Below are 20,391 nucleotides of genomic sequence, written 5' to 3' on the forward strand. Positions count from 1 at the left end.
TGTTCTGCAACAGGATGCAAACTTGCACTTTCTCACTGACTCTTAGCCACTAAAAACATCATTCCAAATGTCAAGACACTCTGGGACCCCAACTCTCAATTAACCATGTTCCTAGAGCATTGGGTTTTGACTCTTCTCCTAAGGTTCTACTTGCATTAAAACTGAAAACACCGACCCTACCTCTAGCAAACATGAGGGGTATAGACTACGGTCTATAGTGCATGAATGATGTTGAGATCTATCAAGACAGACAACATCACTGATCCAAGATGATTATGTTCAGCTGACTGGCAGAGGGAGCAGCATCAGGAAGGCAAAGGGATTTAAGGGAATAATCAGGCAAAGAAGAGAGGAGGGCAAGTTGGGGGTTTTTTTTTGCCTTTTTTTTTTGTCATCCTGTCCATGTTGTCCCCCCCTCCATATATTTAAAATATATATATATATAACAAAGAAGGTTAAATGAAGATCCATGGATCTGAGACTCCCTAAACCATAAATTAGAGCTTAGGGTGGGTTTTTTTGTTTTCACGGATTTTTTTGGGGGGGACGGTTTTGTTTGGGTTTTTGTTTTGTTTAAGAACAGTTTTGGCCCCTTTCTCTAGCCATGAGAACGTGAATCAGCTTGACCACATAACCCCCAATATTCCAGTAGTAAGTTAGGAGGAAAGAAGAAATTTCACTCCTTCCACAAGATGAAGATTATACATTGATCATGGACCAATGGATAGGGTACTGGATCAGAGATGAGAAGATTTAGGTTCTATTTTTATGCAAGTTGTAACTAATCATTCCTTAGCGTGTGATAGAAAGCTTATGGAATTTAACAAGAATATTTTCTCAGTGGTTTCAATTCAATTTGACACAGTCTCTGAGCCCTTCTATACCACAGCTTCCTCATATTTAAAATGGTCTCCTGGCATTAACCATATTCCTGTAAAATATTTCACAATCATTGCATAAAAGCATGTTGTATATTATTATGCAAAACTATTTCGGCAGGCATCTCATGCAATTTTTTCAGAGTTCTGCTCCAATTTTCAATAATCTTATTCATCATTTCAAAAAGAACAAAAGCTTTTGGCAGTGGTCAATTGATTACTTAATTTCTTCTTCATAGAAAAAAAACCCACCTGCCTGAAGCTTCAGAGGAATGATAGACTATTTAAGCATTTCTCCTGAGTATTTTCTCCAAGTAGAGATGTGCTAAATAGAGAAAGGCTTTTCAGTTGAAGATGACATTGCAAATTTCAGCTACTACAACACTCTTTCAAACTGAAGTCTGATTAAGAACGCAAGGATAGTGGACTGAATCTTGCAAAGAAATGTTGTTGTGGGTTTTTTAGTGGAACACAGGTCCTCAATTTTACCTTTCATTAAATGGATTTTATGCAGTACGTAAAAGATCAGAAAAATCTAAGAAAAAATTATTACAATAGTTTAGATGACTAAAAGTTATACACAGTGACGCAATCCCAGGTCACGTGCTTAACTGCAAGGTCTTTGTTCCTCTTCCACTGTAGCATGCCGTCTCTTGGTACCACAATGTACACCGTTGCACCGTACTGAAATAAAACAAGGGATTGCTTCATTTACCTACAGTGGCCAGAGGAAAGATGAAGACTGAAACTAGGAACAAATTCAATGCAAACTTCTTTGCATCAGGAAAAGAAACTGGTCAGAATCATGGTGTGTGGGCACGCATTCCTTCTATCTGCAATTTGGCTATTTCCCACTGCTTACATGAAATAATAATATATGCTGCAGCTTAGAAAAGATTTCCCTAAACAGAAATGTGTCCTCCCCAGCTCACTACTCAAGGACAGATTCCCAGAGAGTAAATCCTGCACTGGAGCAGCCTTCAAAGCATTGGACACAGCAAGTTTCCTTCTTTTCTCGGATCTTGCTGCATATGCCCAGTCTTGCCAATATTTATCAAACAACAGGATAAGCACGCACTGCTTACCTTATTACCAAGTGGAAAAAGTAATTTTGTACAAAGACCTCATGCCTTTCTGCAACCAGAGAGCCAATCAGACAGAAGAGGAAAAAAATAGCTTGCTTTGCAGATTACAGGATTGTATCATGACCAAGACACCTAAACTAAGAAAAGCATGCTTTGCAGAGAGCATACGCACATTTGTTTTAAACAGAAGGCAAGTCTAAAAACTGGCATCCTCCAGATCTTCATGTGTAATAAATACACCGTGCTGTTTAAAGCATGCTTGAAGCCTAAAATATCTCATACATTATTTAAAAGCAGTCTCAAAGTAAAACACTAAATATGCACATTTAAACCCTATCTACAGTGCAAACCCCACTTCCAAATGCAGAAGTTGACAAAGATGCAGTACGCCACAATCTTCATTTTCCTGGACTGAAAGAAATGCTGCACAGTCTAGACTACTGCGTTACACAACCTAATAGCAAACAGCTCTCCGGTTGTCCCTAGAAATATTTGAAACCTTTACTTCAAGCTACTCAGTCTGGTTTCAGCCCTGACAACCTTCACTTCAACGGTGTATACTTTGTCCAAGCTGAAGCTACCGTTCACAGGGATGACCATCTGTCCCTTGACGAATCCTTGACTGGGGCAAGCTGCAGTCCAGCAATATGCACAGACAGCCTATCACGTTATCACTTCCTTACCTTCTTTAATCCAACCCTAACTGTGAAGTTGTAACTAGGACTTAGAGCATGGGGAAGAAAGCTTTACTAACAAAAGTGCAATGCCAGAGCCTCATCCCAAAATTGGCCTACTTTCCAAGGACTGTCAGCCTTTGCAGCAGGCCTCTAACTCCTGACCGCAACACACAGCATAAATGAGCAGGGATTTCGGAATTTAAAAGGTGCTTTCTCTCATTCTGAGGCCATGAGGCCATACAACAGCAGCACCTGACTGCAGGCACTCCACCTTAAGAGTTGCGAGACACTCTGATCCGCAGCAAAGCCACACAACATCAGAAGTTTGTGTAGCACAGAGGCCTACAACAAACTGCATCCATACCTTCTGGCTTGCACTTTAATTCACTTTATAGCTCCTTGCTTCTCGCAAACCTCCCCCAGTGGCTTAGCTGTATCAGTGTTATGTCTCAAAGCTATTCAGCCAGTTGAGAGTCAGATAACATTTATTGTTAACACCAAAACACAGCACAAGCTTCAACCTCACTGCCTGGCTGTCAAGGAACAAACTGTGCACTTCAGTTCTTACAGACAGAAGGGAGCCAGCCAAAACCCCAGATGCAGAATACAAAGAGCTTTCAAGTGAAGGCTGTTTGATACACAGAGAGCCTTTGCTGAACGCGGCTGAGGGATGAATACCTGCTGACTTCAACCAGGAGGAAAAAGGGGACATGTTCCAGAGCAGGAAGTGAACTGTGGTGCGACAGCCCTGAGAACCTTCTGGTAACTCACGAAAGATGCTCCTGTGCACCCTGAGGTAGGGAACAATAGGAAGGAGCAAGATTTTCCAACTGGCTATTACTATTCCATGACAGCCTCCACAATCCTGAAAAACTCCCCTTTAATTCCCTAAAGAATGTTACTGATAGCCTAAGGAACGCCCTCAGCAGGGAGATGCAGGGATAACTCACACCAACTAAAACAAAAGGACTTCACAAGGCAAGTCTGAGCCTTTCTTCTTGCAAAGCCAACGCCCCGGTTAAATGGAACCTTTTTTCTAAATTGAGACTTGTGTATCCAGATAAGAGTGGCAATTAGTGGAACAAAAAACCTCACTTTTATCAGACTGGAGTTGTATTTGTAAGTATACATCATTAGCATGAGAAGAAACAGAAAAGGCTTCTTGAGAGAACACTAATACTCAAAAACACAACCCACAAATGTCTGGAAACAAAGCTGAAAGCTGATGTCCCAAAAGAAAGAAAAGTAGATACAATCAGACACAGTAATGTCCTCCCAGGCAGACAGAATATCAGAATTTGGAGTTTTTAAGATGAATTTATGGGTAGTAAGACCAGACCCGCAGCAGAGTTACCATCTCAGAGACAATCTGCATCTTTCCCTTTAGATTCACAAATGTTTGGCCTGAATTTTTGGCTGGTCTTTCCAGGAAAAGTATTTGGTTGTACTGCAGTAATTCCTAGGTGCCTTGGGCACAAACTAGGAGGCCTCACTGATGATTCATCATATGAAACCAAAACACATTCACTTTCCTGAACAATTTACAATCAATCCTTCTCAGGCTGGAGTTCCAAATTGGGACATTTCAGGTAAAAAAAGAGATGCCCTTCGGGTATTCATTTCCTATTCTTGACCGTCTCTCCGTTAAACAGTTGATGACAGACCAAGCAGTAGGACTAAACAACAATGATGCTTTTAAAAAAAAAAAAAAAAAAAAAAGAGAGAAAGAAATACCCCAAGATTTTGGTAAGTACAAGATGCATCCTTTCCATGAGGGCAGCTTTCATCCCTGACTCTCCCTCTTCCTTGTCTCTTTTTGCAAAACCAGTTCAAAAGTTAGTACTATCACATATGGATTTTTTTCCCATTTCTCCCCCCTCTTCAACCACTATCACGCACATCAATATAAAAACACACATCAGCAACATAATCTGCTTTCGCATGTAGGAACTGGCTGGCTGTTTCCAGTGTCAAGGTCAAAGAGAAATGGAAAGAGAACAATTGGCTAAGAACAAATTGCTAAACAAGCAGCTTGCCGTTCCCAGCAGCGATACTAAAGAGCTTTTGTACGCTGAGTCTTTTTCAAGCAGATGCTGCTTGTGAAAATTGAGTTTATATTTTGGGAAGAATATTCAGATTTTGGAGAGCCCTCCAAATGAGGTAGTGACTAGTACATTCTTTAAAATAATTAAATGGCTGTGTTCCATTCCTAATATTGAAATCTTCATTAAATAGTCTATTTTACTAAGTAGCTAGGAAACACACAAACATAGTTTTCATCTGTTTAAAATAGGAACTTTGTTCTCCTTTCTGCAAGATGTTTTACATTAAGGTACATATTATTAAAAACTTCCCAGCAAAGTACTGGGAGAATCAGCCCCAAAAGGCCACAGAAGCTCCATAACTGGAGGCTTTTTAAAACATATAAAGCCAGTTCATGACGTTACAGCTGAAGCCAACGTTACGCTTGAAACAATTAGACCTGCCCTCTCTTTTTCTTTCATCCACTGCCTCCATTGTCTCAGATCAAAGAACTAATTCAGGTTAAAAGCTACTTTTTAAAAAAAATTATTATTTTCCAGCTGGATCAGTTCATCACATGACTACACAAGTGCTCAGCAAGGCACGAGGAGGAGCCAAGGTAAAGTTGCATGATGTAAAACCAGGAAAGACCAGCCAGAAGTAAGAGTTTCTTTCTCTTGCAGTGATGCCTCGAGATGCCAGGGAAATCTTACCTTGACAAACCTCTGCCAGAACAGCATAGATATGATTACCTCTTCTGTATTGTATGTATTTTTACTACCATTTTAAAAGTCAAGTGCATACAGCAAACGCTACACAGCAAGCTTTGCGCCTTTGGGCACACTGGAAGTTGAAAATCTAGATCTCAAATGTGTACTATTTCAAAAAAATAATCTTAATTTGTTATATTTACTTTCAAAAGCCACTGCAAAGTACTTGGAAGTGACCTGTGACCTACCTTCATACATCTCCAAAATGTGAACAGTATCGCCAACTTGCAAGGAGAGCTCCACATCCTGGACAGCATCGTAATTGTATATTGCTAAAAAGGGGGAGAGAGAGACACACAGAGAGATGAAAAACACAATCATGAAAGCTCTGGGGTAATCAGATTTTGAAATCTGATATTATGGCACCTGTCAAAGGCAGAATATGATTTTGAAAAAGCACTATAAAACTACTAAGCTATCCTGTGTATATAAGCTACATACTTTTCTGGTGTATTATCTATTCCAGATTCTATCATCAGTTCCTGCAAGGATAAAGAGTAACGTTTATTACAGCCAAAGTTTGTCTTTTACCTTTAAGAATACAGATCTGTTGCACTATATTAAGAAGCTGCATCTTCCCACTTTACTGACAACCTGGCCAGCAAAGGTCACTACTACCCCAGGCAGAGGTTATGGATCAATTAGTTAATTGTCATTTTTCATTAGTGTTTCACAGGGCTAACTGCAATGTAGCAGTCACAAGCACTGGCAAAACTACCTAAATTGGACGTCCTAAGAAGAAATGCCACTAATCTATATTAAATGCCTCAGACTATTAGCTACTAAAGGCTCTTTACAAACAAGAGCCAATCTTAGTACAAAAACTTGTGATTCTCTGCAAATTTAATCCCTACTAAAGACAAAGCTAATCTGAATGCTTATCTGATTTCCAGTGGGAATAGGATTAATTTCAGAAGCCTGTGCTTCTAAACTGCCTTTTCTCTGGAACTTTCTTGAGGTGCACAGTTTCACTGGTCAAAGCAGAAGAGCCCTCCTGAGAGCTGCTGGAGGCTTGTCAAGATGAGAAAGTTTAGTCTGAATTCACTTTCAAACCAATTCAAGGAAAACAACATAAAGCAGTCGGGAAAAATGCTTTGCTATGGTGCCATGAATTGATCAGCTAAATCAGAACTGACCACTTCTCTGCCAAAATGAGATTATCTTATTTATTTAAAATAATAACATATTATAAATCAATATAAATAAAATTTATAAAATATATAAAAATAAAATGTATAATATGTATAAATGGACAAATAAATTTATAAAATAATAAACAGTTTAAGTACAGATCACATCTTAAATGCAGCAACGCAATCTTCTCACACACATAAATGTCATATTTAAGTCTCCAAATCTGTTCCCCAAGCAAACATATTAGTGAAGTAAGCAAAATGTTTATTTTTATGAAGGCGGCAAGTAAATCACGCAACTGTTTTCAGGGGGTTTTGGGAAAATTCTTCAGGGGGGTTGTATTTGAAGAACTCTCTCTGAAAATCAAATAAGTAAAAAATTGAGCTCCTATGTCAGGAAATTTGCATCAAATGCCCATCATCTCTGTCAAGATGAGCTATATTGCCTCCTGGCAAGGATCCAGCATAAACAAACGACTGTGGCTTACCACACCGGAAATTATCTCACATATACTAGCTTTCTTTACGATACTGTAACTATAAATAATCCAACAGAAGTAAGCAGGATATGTGAATTCCATGCAGTATCTGAAACAGATCCTGATCACAAACAGATCCTTATTTTCTTTGGCAGCAGTGGCCCAGATTCATGCCTACCGTTAACTTCAGCGCCCGCAGAGATACACACAGATTATGCACTGAATCTATTACGTTGTTTTCCAAAAGGTTACAGGAATGTTACTGGACCTTTGCTCCTAAGGCACTAGCTGCTTCAACATCCAGTTTCCTCTCCCTCCCTGCAACGGTGTTGTAAGCCAAGATATTAAAAACTGACTGGTGATCTGGATATTCAGTTTAGACACATAAAGGTCCCCAAAAAGGCCTAGAAGTAAAAATCCCATCAATGTTTTAGCAGAAAAATTTGTATAATGTTTACAGGCAAAGACAAACGTGAACATACACAGGAGTAGATCAGAGTAATCCATTGAGAACTACCTTGTATTGACAGGTGCCGAGATCATAAATTGATGGAAGAACTGGTTAATATTGTATTTGATTCAGTTAAAGAGAAAGTTGATCCACAAATACGATCAAAAGGCTGGAGCACCTCTCCTATGAGGACAGGATGAGAGAGTTGGGGTTGTTCAGCCTGGAGAAGAGAAGGCTCTGAGGAGGCCTAATTGCGGCCTTCCAGTACCTGAAGAGGCCTACAGGAAAAATGGAGAGGGACTGTTCATCAGGGAGTGTAGTGACAGGACAAGGGGAATGGCCCTAAGCTGAAGGAGAAGAGATTGAGATGAGGTCTGAGGGACAAATTCTTCTCTATCAGGATGGTGAGGCACCCACACGTTGCCCAGAGAAGCTGTGGCTGCCCCTGGCTCCCTGGCAGTGTTCAAGGCCAGGTTGGATGGGGCTTTGGGCAGCCTGGGCTAGTGGAGGGTGTCCCTGCCCATGGCAGGGGGGTTGGAACTGGATGAGCTCTGAGGTCCCTTCCAATCCAAACTAGTCAGCGATTCTGTGAAACCATTCTGCCAGATATATAAAATAGTTCTGCAAGGGTTTGCAGAGGTCAGCATAAAAGAAAAGTACACTCCCTGAAGCCATGCCCTCTGTTGTGGTAAACCTGCCAAATCACTCATGTTAAGCAGGAATGTTGCAAGCCACTAAGTGGATGGGACATCTCCCAGTGTCCCCAGGGCCCAGCAAGAAGCTGTGTGGATGGATAAAACAATCCAGGCTTCCTTCGGAGTCGCTGCTGAACCGTTGGCCCATGAAACGCTACGAGGACACTGCGCTGCACAGGAGGTGTCACTCCTCAGGTGAACTCGAGGCATCAAGCAGTCTGTGGACATTAATAATCCTTCAGCACTGTCAACTGACTTTGAAGATTTAAAGCAGAGCATCTTAGCTAATTTCTAACTTGGCTGATTACACTCTGTCTACTAAAGTTTCCTCCCTTGGTTACAGCTGGACTGTCTTAAAACACTTTTTGGTATTCCTGTTTCATGGCTGCATTCACCATGAGAAATGGTGGCTGTGTTGAAGTGCCTGTGTGCTTATATGTATAGGGATTCCTACACAGAATTTCTAGATGCCTTGGGTTTCTTTGGGACAAACAGACATTATACGAATACCAGTCTGTATTTTTCCATAAACACTGCTTTAGCTTCAGACAAAAGCAGTCTGAGCTGCACCGAGTGTCTAACAGAAAGGTGGGCGGGCATCAGACAAGCCTTTCTTTTGAGAACACAGACAGTTAATTCAAAACCAAAAAGCACAACAGCCACGAGAAGAGGGAGAACTAAACACTGCAGTTCCCTTCCCCTCGCCAAAGATCACAACAGCCACAAGACAGAGACCTAAGCATTACAGTTCCCTTCCCTTTCCCTGCTTCACCAGGAAGGTTTCAGATCCCAAGGCCCAAGCACTCACAAGCTGAAGGCACAGGCTTCTGCCACCGCATATCAAAAAAAGGGCAAGATTTGTAATATCTTGCTTTGCTAGACTGAATTAAGCAAGAACAGAGGGCCACTGTGCATAAATGTCCTACCCAATGGTTATGCATGAGGTTATAAAAGACAAATTGCTGGCATATTTTCCCCGGGAGCTTTACTGTTTGCAACTGATGCTTCCTGCTGTGTGAAGTCCGAAATAGTCCATCTGCAGTTATTTGAACTGCTTAGCCTCTTTTGCATTGTGTGTATTTAATCTGACCTCTTTCCGACTTAAAAGAAAAAGGAAGCTACACATAACAAACATGGTCATGGCATGAAAAAATAAAAATCCTTCATATAAAATCTTGACAGTGCAGCTAGAAAGGAAGAAAAAATACAGAAAATAATGCAGAGACTTTTGTCCCCAAATTTGCAGGGCTATCTGAAGTTAAGTCTTTTCTCTTCAAGTTAAACTTCACTTGAGATTTTGTCCTTGAAACTCACTTTGGAATAGCGATTCTGTCCTTTTATCATCCTGAATGAAAAGCAGCAGTCAAGTCTCAAAAATTTAATATAAACAAAGAGGATGAGAAGGAAAACGTGATCATAGAAAAGAAATACTGGGTTTAATGGTTACATTTTTTGAGTATAACTACAAGCAATGTATCATATTATTGAATTTACATTAAGGCAGTCCCCCAGTTTGATTATCGGAAAGTAAGTTTAAGAAATGGGTTGGGTTTTTTTCCAACAGTGCATCCTACGGATGCTTACGGAATTCATTAAGAGGAGGTCAGAGGAATAAACATTGGGGCTGGTTTGAAAAGGGCAACAGAGAACTTTATGACCAATGACAGCAGCCAGAGTAATGCAGTTGAAGATAAGGAAAAGCAATTTTCATGCTTCAAGGCAGAAGGCGATTCCTCCAAACGAATCAGGAAGGAACTCTAAAGGCACTGCACAACTGGGTGTGCAGGCTAGATGTCAGGGATATGCTGCTCTGTTCTGAAGCATCACGCAACAGTCAGTCATCACCAGAAGCAAAGACTAGGCAAATGGCAAAGAGCTAGCTCGGGCTTTCCAGGGCTCCGAGTAATAGCTAGCAGTGAGCTCCAAGTTTCTGAGAAGGCACAGAGTTTGATGCAGGCTGGCACATGGCAGTATTGTGATGGGAAGAACAAATTTAGTTATGTCACTCCCTTCAGTTCTATGAAGGTCCAAGATTAATCACAGCACGCATTCCTGATCTGTGAAACACCAGACAGTGGCACTTAAAACAGTAAGAAGCCTCAATGTCATGCAGGGGGCAGAAAACGAGAAGCAGCACATTATTTAAAAAAAAAAACCAAACCCCAAAACACGCTTTGAAAGCCTACAAAACTTCACTTTGTTCAAGAGCCCTGAGAGAATCCTTAATTTGCAAGAGGTCTGTCAACAACTCATTGAGCCTGATCCAGCTCTTAGTGACACCAGTGGGAGCTTTGGCATACGCTTCATGAAAGCAGCATCAGGCTTATTTCTTCAGTGCCTACCAACAACATTCATTTGGAAGAACAGTGATGGTGCAGTTAGCTCTGGTGCCACATACACATCTGGCCGCACTTTAAAGAGCCAGTACACACCTGGATGAGTTATCTACTGCACTAATGCAGTGCCTTTCACACAGCACCACCGACACACATTAGAAAGGTAACAGTGGTTCTTTTGCACGCAGAGAAACTGAAGACAGAAAAACTGAATGTCATACTGTTGTCTACAGCATATTCAAAGATGAAAACCAAATATTAATTCCTAGACCCATTTTAACCACAAGACCGTAACTCATTTTCAAGACTGTTCTAAAAGCAACGCTCAGCTAAAATGTCTGAAACAAAAGCGAATGAGGCAGAAACTGTCACATACTATTGTATGTGTAATTCAAACCAGAATGCAATTGAATTCTTTCCTCAATAACTTGTTTAAACGTATTTGAAATGTGGATTATTGGCCTGAAAAAAACACAGCCACTGCAAGATCCATTATCTCTAACTTCGCTCAAAATAGCCACCCCTCCATCCATTACAAAGACACGATAACCGCTTCCAAATACCATGTCCCACTTCTCTGAAGTCTGCCCTCACCACTAACTGATAGGAGAGGGTTGTGCCTTGCTTCCTCTGAACAAAGAATCACATTCAGTGCTGTTGCAATAACCAGACTTCATCTCATTACATCTTTCAACTGCAGGGTCAAAAACTATTGTACGGAAAACAGAAGTACGTGCTTTTATTCTGCAACAACCCTGTATTAAGAAGTAGCATTTATGCCAGACAGCCCCATTTGGAGAAGCCTGGTATTCTATCTGTTGCCAAGATATAACCAAAAAAAACAGTGGCTTTATTTAAAACACAAGGAACTGCCCAAGGAATTAATTCTCAACAGGAACAAAGGCTTTTTGATGTTTGAGCAAAAACGTTCTTGTAACTTCCCAGGAATTTGTGTCTGAAACATTGAGAATAGCATAATTAAGATTTATATGTCAGACTACTTCTTCAAAAAGAAAAAGTCTGTCGCAGTTCAACACTGTGAAACATGCACATTAACTGATTGTTATGAAAAAAAAATTACTACTCCTGAACTGGTTGACGCTGACATTCCATCTCAATTCTACAAAGTTCCAAGTGACTGTTCAGCATTTCGAACGCAAATAATCCAGAATAACTGGATTATGCGGGTAGATGTGCTTTAATTAACAGCCATCATTAGGCTTCAGAGTCAAACATCTGATGAGCTAGAGATGGACCTTTAGCATCCTGTATACTTACTGTTTCAGGCTGACCTCACATACAGGAATACACTTGGAAGGACTTTTACTTATCCTTAAAATTTTTAAGATGGGTTATTTTAAAAATGGGCATTAAATCAACTGAGAAATTATACAGTCTGCCTAAGCAGGAGGATATGGCATGGCTTTTCTGCTCTGGATTCCGTAACCGTCAGCTTCTATATTCATTCCTTTCTTTGAGAACCACGAGAAAAGCAGGAAGATCCACACTGTCCTCAGCATGCTTCCAACCTAAGACTATTCCAATAACCAAACCCAAATAACCCTCGGCTCACCTGCCGAGGACAAGGCAGCATGTCTGCCAGATGCACAGTGGATCACAAGTCTGCTAAGATTTTTTCTGATTTCCTCTGAATAACAGAGTATTATCCTGGAGATGGATAGGCAAATAGTCTGAGGTTATGCAGAGTCTGTCCAGCACAATCTAAGTCACAGAAATTTCCAAATTTGGGACCGGGGAAGATTTTCAGTCATGCCATCATCAACTTTTGGATATTCCTGTGTCTCTCTCCATCATAGATTGGATCAGATTCTAGGATCAATGGTTTAATCTCTTAAAGTCTGGATTGCTTTAAAACAAAAAAAACAAAAAAAAAAAAAAAAACCACACCAAACAAACACCACAATTTACCCACCTCAGCCCATGGGAGTATGGATGGCTTCACAAGCATTACACAAGTGCTTGAAATAGATGATCTAACAATCTCTTATGGTTTTAAACTCTACCAACTAAAACCACAGCCAGCTCCACAACAATGCTCTTGAGCAAGTGGCAGACCCAATGACAAACTAGCCCCTGTATTTTAATTAGAGCTTCTTAGTAGATTCAGATCAGGCAAACTGAGATGATGGAGAACTGTTGAAGCAAAAGACATAGTGATTATAAAGGAGAAAAAAAATAATCTCCATCTTTTCATGTCTACAGCATTCCCATTAGTCATCTTCCTCCTCAATTATTTATTACGAAGTGTTTGTAACACAGTAGCTGTATGAAAATAAAGGAGATTCTGTTCTCAGAGTGCATCTATACTGCAATAGAGGACAGAGATATAGATCCTAAACATACACTGATTTGGGTATCAGTAATAGCATCATCACAGCATAAGCTGTTTTGTCTTTCTCTAAGTGTGTTTGAGGTAGAAGCAGCCAAACTGTAGCTGCTTCTGTGATCAGAACTGCACAGAAACCTTCTGTAATACTGATGAGACTCTAAAGCACATTTTCTTGATGACCAGTGACTTTTCCAGACTTACTTTTATGTCAGTAGGTAGCAGAGGGAGGCTATAATGTTATCATTATGGTGTACTAACCCGGTCTTTGCTGCATACGAGCAGATAGACACTTGGAAAAATCTTGAAATTTCTTTCTCTCACTAAGTGCACGTTTTGAAGTAGCTCCACATTTTGCCCAACTGAAAGAACTTTGACACCTGGGCCCCTCTGCCTCCTCCTCACAACTAGACCATGGACACCACCAGCAAAGAGAACCAACAGTCAGAAAAGCACCAGCGAACAAGTCTCTCCACATGTGCTCACACAGGCATTCATACAGACAGACACCCTGGGCAAAATCCTGCTACGGCAGAACCCGCTTTGACTTCACCCGCTAACTGAAGAATCAACTTAATCCAGGATTTGCAAAATAACCCACTCTGACCTCAGAAGTTACACGAATACCCCCATCGCCAAAAGCAAAATTTTCTCTTCTACCCATCTCAATGTGGAGTTTAAAACGCTGCTGTTTTTACACATGCAGTAATTTTCTAAATCATTTTCCTGAAAACATGTACCACAAAAATACATAGCAGAGTCACAGTATATAATAGTAAGTATGCATTTTAATTTACATATGGATAACGTATACACAAATCGTTAGCTGGATAATTTTCTTCTCTAGGCTCTCTACTTCCTTTTATTATTTTCACTCTCAAGAGCCCTACGGGATTTTTAAGCTCAGATAAAGAATTAATCTACATTAGCTGTCTCAGCTTATGTCTGGAGTAAGAGTGAGTGCTGTGAGCCGAGGGAGGAATAAATCACCACTAGCAGTATAGGAGCCAACCTGCTCCTGAATGTACTACTTCCAACTTAATCCAGTGCTTGACCCCCCCAAAAAAAAAAAAACCACCAAAAAAAACCACAACAAAAAGTATTTCTTTTGACTAGACCTGCAATTCCAGTCTCCTTGGAACATCGTGGAACATCCCCTTTTGCCAATACACAGATGGAAAAAGAAAATAGTCTTGGGTCTCTTCTTGAAGATTCACACTTTTGTGAACTTTTAACAGTTTGCCTTGATACATCTATCTACAACAACCATTTAAGGTTGCTTGCAGGATTACCTAGGCTGTGGTTTAGAGGAATGCCCTTGGTTTTTCTTCCCACTGCATTACCAGCCTCCATCTACGCCCTGCAGTTAGCGAGAATGGTGCCTGCCTGACAGTGTTCAAACATAAAAAGGGAAGATAAAATAACAAGGTGTTAGCCACAGCATAAAACAAGTTTTTAAGGCTACAGTCTGTTTCAGGTCTGGCTGATTCAAACTAAAGAACATGCAGTAGCATGTCAGTGTTCAAGTGGGATGAACAGATGCAGGAGTACCCAACTTGGGACTCATATGCCAAAAGCAGCTTCCAAGTGCAAAAGATGACAACACACTGCTTCTTGGGTCTGGAAGGTGGTCCTGAACATAGTGGGTCTCAAGCTGCTGAGAGACCTTGCAACTCCATCGAGCCAACTTTCCTTCAGCTGATACAGAAGGAAGGAAGCCAGTGACACCAAATTGTCATTCCTGTTTCAGTGACACTCAATTCCGAGCAGGATAAAGTTGGCTCAGGGAGGAAAGGTGCTCAATGTTGTTAATTACTACTGCGCTAGAGAGAAACCTCAGATCCGGGTGCTATCAAAGTCACATCTTTCACTAGCTCTAACTTCACGAAACACATCTACCTGGTGTGATTAAATACTCCGTTCATTACCAAGATAGATATTCAACTGCTTCCACAGTGACCTTCTCAACATGCAGGATTCAAGACAAAACTGCTCTTTTTCATCTACTTACAAGGCTACAAGAACTAGATACCATAAGGACAGGTGGCTTATAGATCTCACTAGGTTAAAGAGTGCTTGATATTATTTTAAGGTACATACCTTCCAAGCCCTGCAGCTTTATTTTGCCTCTTTGAAATCTGAGCAGTAACATCTAGCCTGAACGATTACTATTCTCCAAAAAATAGATTAAATCACAGTCTTGTCCTTTAGAGCAAGCATTCTAACCCCGTAACACTGTTTCAACTATCGTATGACCGCAGAAATCAACTGTTTTGCCACTGGCTTTAGCTGAATCAGAATCTGGTTTGTATTCAGGTCAGTCTATTGATATAAGGGGAATTCAATAAACTTAAAGATTATGCCTCTTCTCTGTATTGTGCGTTTTGGAGAAAGAGACTTGGAAGAGAATGGGCACATAACCACTCTTGGGGTTGTCCTCTACAAAAGAGAGGGTTCATACCTATAGCCTTCTGACTACTGTGGCACCTACATTCCAGTTTTAACAACTGCATATACCAGAGGTTTGAAATCCAGTTTTCACAAAAGTGACCCCTGATTTGGAATGTTTCCATTTTTATCGCCTGTGAAGAAACAGATGCTCATTTACAACACACACGATTGCAAGCGAATTCTACCAAGTCTATCGGTAATCACCTTTTTTTCCTCCAAGCCCGCAAATGTGAAACTTGTGTTCACGTTTTGTGGACACATTAAGTACAAGAGTAACTTTTGCAATGAAATTTTCAAGCAGATTTGTAAAAGCAAAAAACCAAAACCATTGCTTGATAAATTGGACTACTCAGCTAATTCCCAACTTGAAAGCGTGTGGCACTTTCAAAAGAATTAAGTGAATTTGCCACTGGCTTTAAATTACTGTCCTAGTTCTCACTGGGCAAAACATCAAAGGAAGTAGAAAGAAAACTTGGAAATACTACTGTACAGAACTGTGAGTGTTACTATCTAATGAGTTTTGCTGTATGCATTATTTTCAGAGGGAGCGAGGGTAGAGAGATGAGAGGAGGTCTAATGAGTAAAACACTTGAGCACAGAGTCCAACTGTGCCTACAGGCTAGTCTTCATCGTAAAGTTCACTTGAGTTAAAACTTCAGTATTGCCTCTTGTTAGCATTACTCCTACGCGTATCAACACTAAATTCAAGCTGATAGACCTGCAGAGAATATAAAGCTAAGGAATCCCATTTCATCAGCTGCAGACAGAACCCACTGGAATTACAGCCATAAATTTTTATACAAGTGTTCTCAGGCCTCCAACACCTTCCCCTTTCCATCCGTGTGCTCAGAAAGAGCCAGACAAGCTCTCCCACAATTTGCGTGAGAAGAATTCACAGCGTGGCTTGGCCCATTTTAAGAAACTTGGGATATGCTGCCAAAAAAACTCTTTACCTTCACTGGATAGCACCTCTATGGAAACTAGCACTTGAGCTAACTCATTCTGGCAGGGCTAACACAAGTAGAATTTCTAGTACGCATAACCATAGGGATTTCAGTTGGCCTCTGTACTTTCAGTCCTTCTCCTTCAACCCAGGCTTCGTAAGAGATTACTCTCCCATAACGGATGCCTGTGGTTTCATTGATTCATGTTTGCAAAATGACACAAGCCCCAATCAGAGAACTGGCACTACGTAGCGAGATACACGGTTTCCCATTTCCAGAGACCTTTAATTCCAAAGCATTTTTATCTTGCCACTTATCTCAGGTAACAAGCAAATGGCAAGCAGGGGAATAGTGTTGAAACGAGGAACAGGAAATTTTGGCTGAGAACTAAGGGTCTTACTCAGGAAGGAAAAAGGCCAAAGAAGAATGAAGAACAAGCTGCTCCCAAATTTGTAGTAAGCAGATCAGTTTTTATTAAACCGCACATGATACAAGGAGATAAAGAATTTGGAACCGAGTACCATGCACTGCATCTTTCCCTTCAATTTCTAGAGCTACTTTATTCCTTTAAATTAAGCTCCATCTCTCTGCAGCTTGAAGCACCACTACATCATCAGAGCAATGAGAACGTAAGTGCTGCAAGAATCAGGCCTGTAGTATTTAAGCTAGTTTTCTTGCATTAAGAAAAAGAAAAAAAAACACTTTTCCAGAACTAATTGGCCACCATTTGCCTGTGACATTCTGAAGCAGTATTAGAACTTTAGAGCTGAAGTTACAAACTGGTTTATTATTATGGGGGATCAAAGTATCAAGGTTCCCAAGAGCAGAAAACTATTATCATCTCAATTATATCTCAATTAACTTTTTGCCCTGATTCAGCACTTTCCACAACGAGGTCCACTTTTATTGCAGCAACACCTCCAAAAATCTGGAAGTATAAGTAGTGGCCAAAGAATAATCTCCACAGAACAATCACTACTTTTTTTAGATACATTCTGACAGTGTGCCAGACACCCATCTGAAAGCTTCAAGAGGCTGCCAGAGCAATTCATCCTTTAAACAATGCTCCCCCCTCCATTCTTTGGAGATCTTCCTGGGAGGTACAGGTTGTACTGTACCAGAAAGACATTTTTAATCAACTGGCCCAACTAGCACTTTGTAACATCTTCAGTTTTTGAAGGCAACCATGAACTAGCCGCCTAGAAAGCTGTTTAATTCATATTTATGTCCCAGTTATATTAGCACACGTTTCCTGGCAAACGCACCAAAATTCATTACGGTATTTTAGGCATTCAATTGTAAGTTAAATGCACTGGACCTGAAAACAGAGTCTCATTCTGGTAGCAAGGGGATAAATGTGTTTATGACTTTGGACTAAGGTAGTTTTGGCCATGGTTGTGTCTTTAACGTGCTAGCACGAATAGGATTTTTTTTTTTTCCCCCTAAAAGCACTAATTGAAAGAAATGTCCTATGAGTTAAGTGCAAGTTAAATAGCAAAAATAAAAGCTGACTTGCAATTAACAGAGCTTTGGCAAGCATGCGCGTAGAAGGAGCGTACATTTTTCAACTTTTGAATGATAGGGAAAGATTATTACACATTTACTGCTTCTTGATCAATAGGCTATTGGTTTAAGTTTTTTCAGTTCATGAACTTTTACTATTTTGCTTTTCACTTCCATAGTTCCTGTCTGCATTTGTGCTAGCAAATGCAATCCTATGCCAAAAGAAGAACCACAAGAACATGCAAGAGACTGGTGAGAAACTCAGAACTGGTCGGCACACCCAGCTCGAGCAGAAGCTGGTACTTGTAGCCTCTTGACACCTCTGAACAATCAGGCCCACATCTAATCAGGAGGAGACAGCTCAGCCAAAACTCTAGAAGACAACTGGCAGTTCAGGATGCCTCAGGAGAAGATTTGGAGCCTCCATAAAGAGGCCTGATTGTTAGTAAAATGAACTGTATGATAGTTTCACGGTGGATACCCAAGAGCTAAAGCTCCCAGAAGTCACAAGGCAATTCTAGACATACTGCTTTTCAAAGCAAGAATAACAAAAGGAACGATTACAAGTCTTGTTCATGTCAGCAATGCCTTTGAAGTCCACAGGATTAGTTTCGCTTAAGGAGTAGAGTAGTAATCACCAGAAGTAAGAGAAGACAGACTCAGGCTAATATGGATTAACAAAAATAGAAAGGACTACAGAAGCAGGAAGTAGCACAGCCATCTTTCACATCAAATAAACTGCAGACAGCAGTAAAAATTGGGGAACTAAATCAGAAATAGCATGTCATGTACTACTCTACAGATGCTAAACTTTTTGCTGTCAACAACGCTAAGTTTACTTTTCCCTGTTAAGTTTTGTTGGTATTGCCATCAACATGACAATTTTTAGACACAAATGATAATAAAGCAAATGGAAAAAAAAAATTAGTAACTGCAGAGTGTTTCTGTCAATAGAAAGGAAGATAGTCACTTGTGCAGTAGGAAGGGGCTCTTCCAGTATTCTGGAGCTCTTGTCAGGAACCTGTTGCCCAACAGTGGACTTGAGTTTCAGACCAGAAGCATTCTGCAGGAATGGTAGGTATCAGGCAAGCAGCAAGTTGAAACAAATAGGAATTTTGCTCTAATTTGACATGATGTACTACTATCACTACTGTAAAACTCCTTTGATCACAGACCGTATTTCAAGACAACTTTGCAGAAGATGCATGAGGTTTGAACACGAAGCCAAGACCTGACAGCCCAGCATATCAGAGGTGATCACAAATCAAATAATTAGTAAGAAAATCTTATTCCACAGCACTCTCTTCCTCTCTGATCCTTTGCATTTCTGCTCACATAAATCACAAATGTAGCTGGCAGGCACTGGTTTACATTTGAAAAATTACTGCCATTCCTAAGACATGACATAGCTGATTGTAACTCAACCACCACATAGTATTTTGACAAAGTAAATACTTCTTTGCGACAAGAATAGTCCCGTGCTCCGGTCCCTCCGGCAAGGAAAAATGAAATGGGTTTGAAAGGCCACCAATAACTATTAGGGGTAATTAAATTACCTGTCAGTTTACCAAAAACATCTATTCAAAAAGAAAAAAGGCAAAATAAAAGATGATAGATTGAAACTCAAAGGCTGCTGTTTGCTGCTGTAGCAAACAGTTTCTTTAGTTAATACGGCTAAGGTATTTTAGCCATAGCAAGTGGCCTCCCTTCTTCGGGAACCAGATCAAATGGAGCCATCCCGTTTCAAACGGCCACCTACACACCTGCAAACTTGAAGTATAAAACGGGAATCCCTGGAATGGGATGTGAAGAGGCAGTGAAAGCTTGGGAATTAAACCCGCCCAAAAGTTTCTCAACATTTCCCTCGCAGCTTTTACATATGCACCAGGTCAAAACATTTTCCACGGAGGGATTGAACCACTTTGTTTAATTAGCTTCCCTTCAACCCAACATTTTAAGTTTTCTAAACAAAACATGACTTTGGTTTTACTCAGAGCCTATCAAGATGACTAAAATACAAACAACACATTGATATACCTCACTGACCAGTGAAGTTTTTGTGGGGTCATAATAACATTTTAAGTTAGACGTTTAACAATTTGGAGAGATCGTATGCAACAACTATTGCTTAAGCTTTTACTTGCTCCTTCTAAGCAGAACATCCCAGCTTGCAGCTTTCAGTGTTTCACCACAAGCTCCAAGTTTGTTGTTGGGTTGAAGCGTTTTGTGGTACTTGGAGTGAATGGTCCGTTATGGCCTGAGGCTACAGAGGACCAGCCACGATAATCTGCCTGGTCCTTGCCCAGTCCTATCATAAGAGCTCTACAAACCAGCCACTGCCCCAGAAAGAAAGGTAAATTGACATTTCAAGAGACAGTCATGCCAGCAAGCCACCATCGTCACCAAAACGCAAGCTATTCTAGACCTCACGTATCAGAGCTCTTTCAATAAAACTTCAGTTAATAATTTCTTATTCTGGAAGACCAGATTTGTGGATTGGCTGAACAATAGGTGCATACACAGATCAAACTACATAATTACAACCAAACACTTCACACACTGTTATGTGAAGTTAGCAGTCCAAGGTGACATATGAAGCACGCATACCTGATCCATCATT

The 20,391-nt window shown here is 40.5% G+C and overlaps 1 protein-coding gene across 9 annotated transcripts in view; it reads right to left on the reverse strand.

The window, feature by feature from the left end:
• DOCK5 (dedicator of cytokinesis 5) overlaps positions 1 to 20,391 on the reverse strand; it is an 86,777-nt gene that overhangs the window by 62,756 nt on the left and 3,630 nt on the right. For all 9 annotated transcript variants that reach the window (XR_012832588.1, XR_012832589.1, XR_012832590.1 and 6 more), the window contains exon 2: positions 5,621 to 5,704. Coding sequence is in view for 4 of the 9 variants with exons in the window: in XM_075736648.1 (XP_075592763.1) it covers positions 5,621 to 5,704 (84 nt within the window). In the remaining 5 variants the exon portion in view is untranslated. The remainder of the gene's footprint in view (positions 1 to 5,620; positions 5,705 to 20,391) is intronic.

Source organism: Balearica regulorum, chromosome 27, assembly GCF_011004875.1.
Source record: "Balearica regulorum gibbericeps isolate bBalReg1 chromosome 27, bBalReg1.pri, whole genome shotgun sequence".
NCBI lineage: Eukaryota > Metazoa > Chordata > Aves > Gruiformes > Gruidae > Balearica > Balearica regulorum.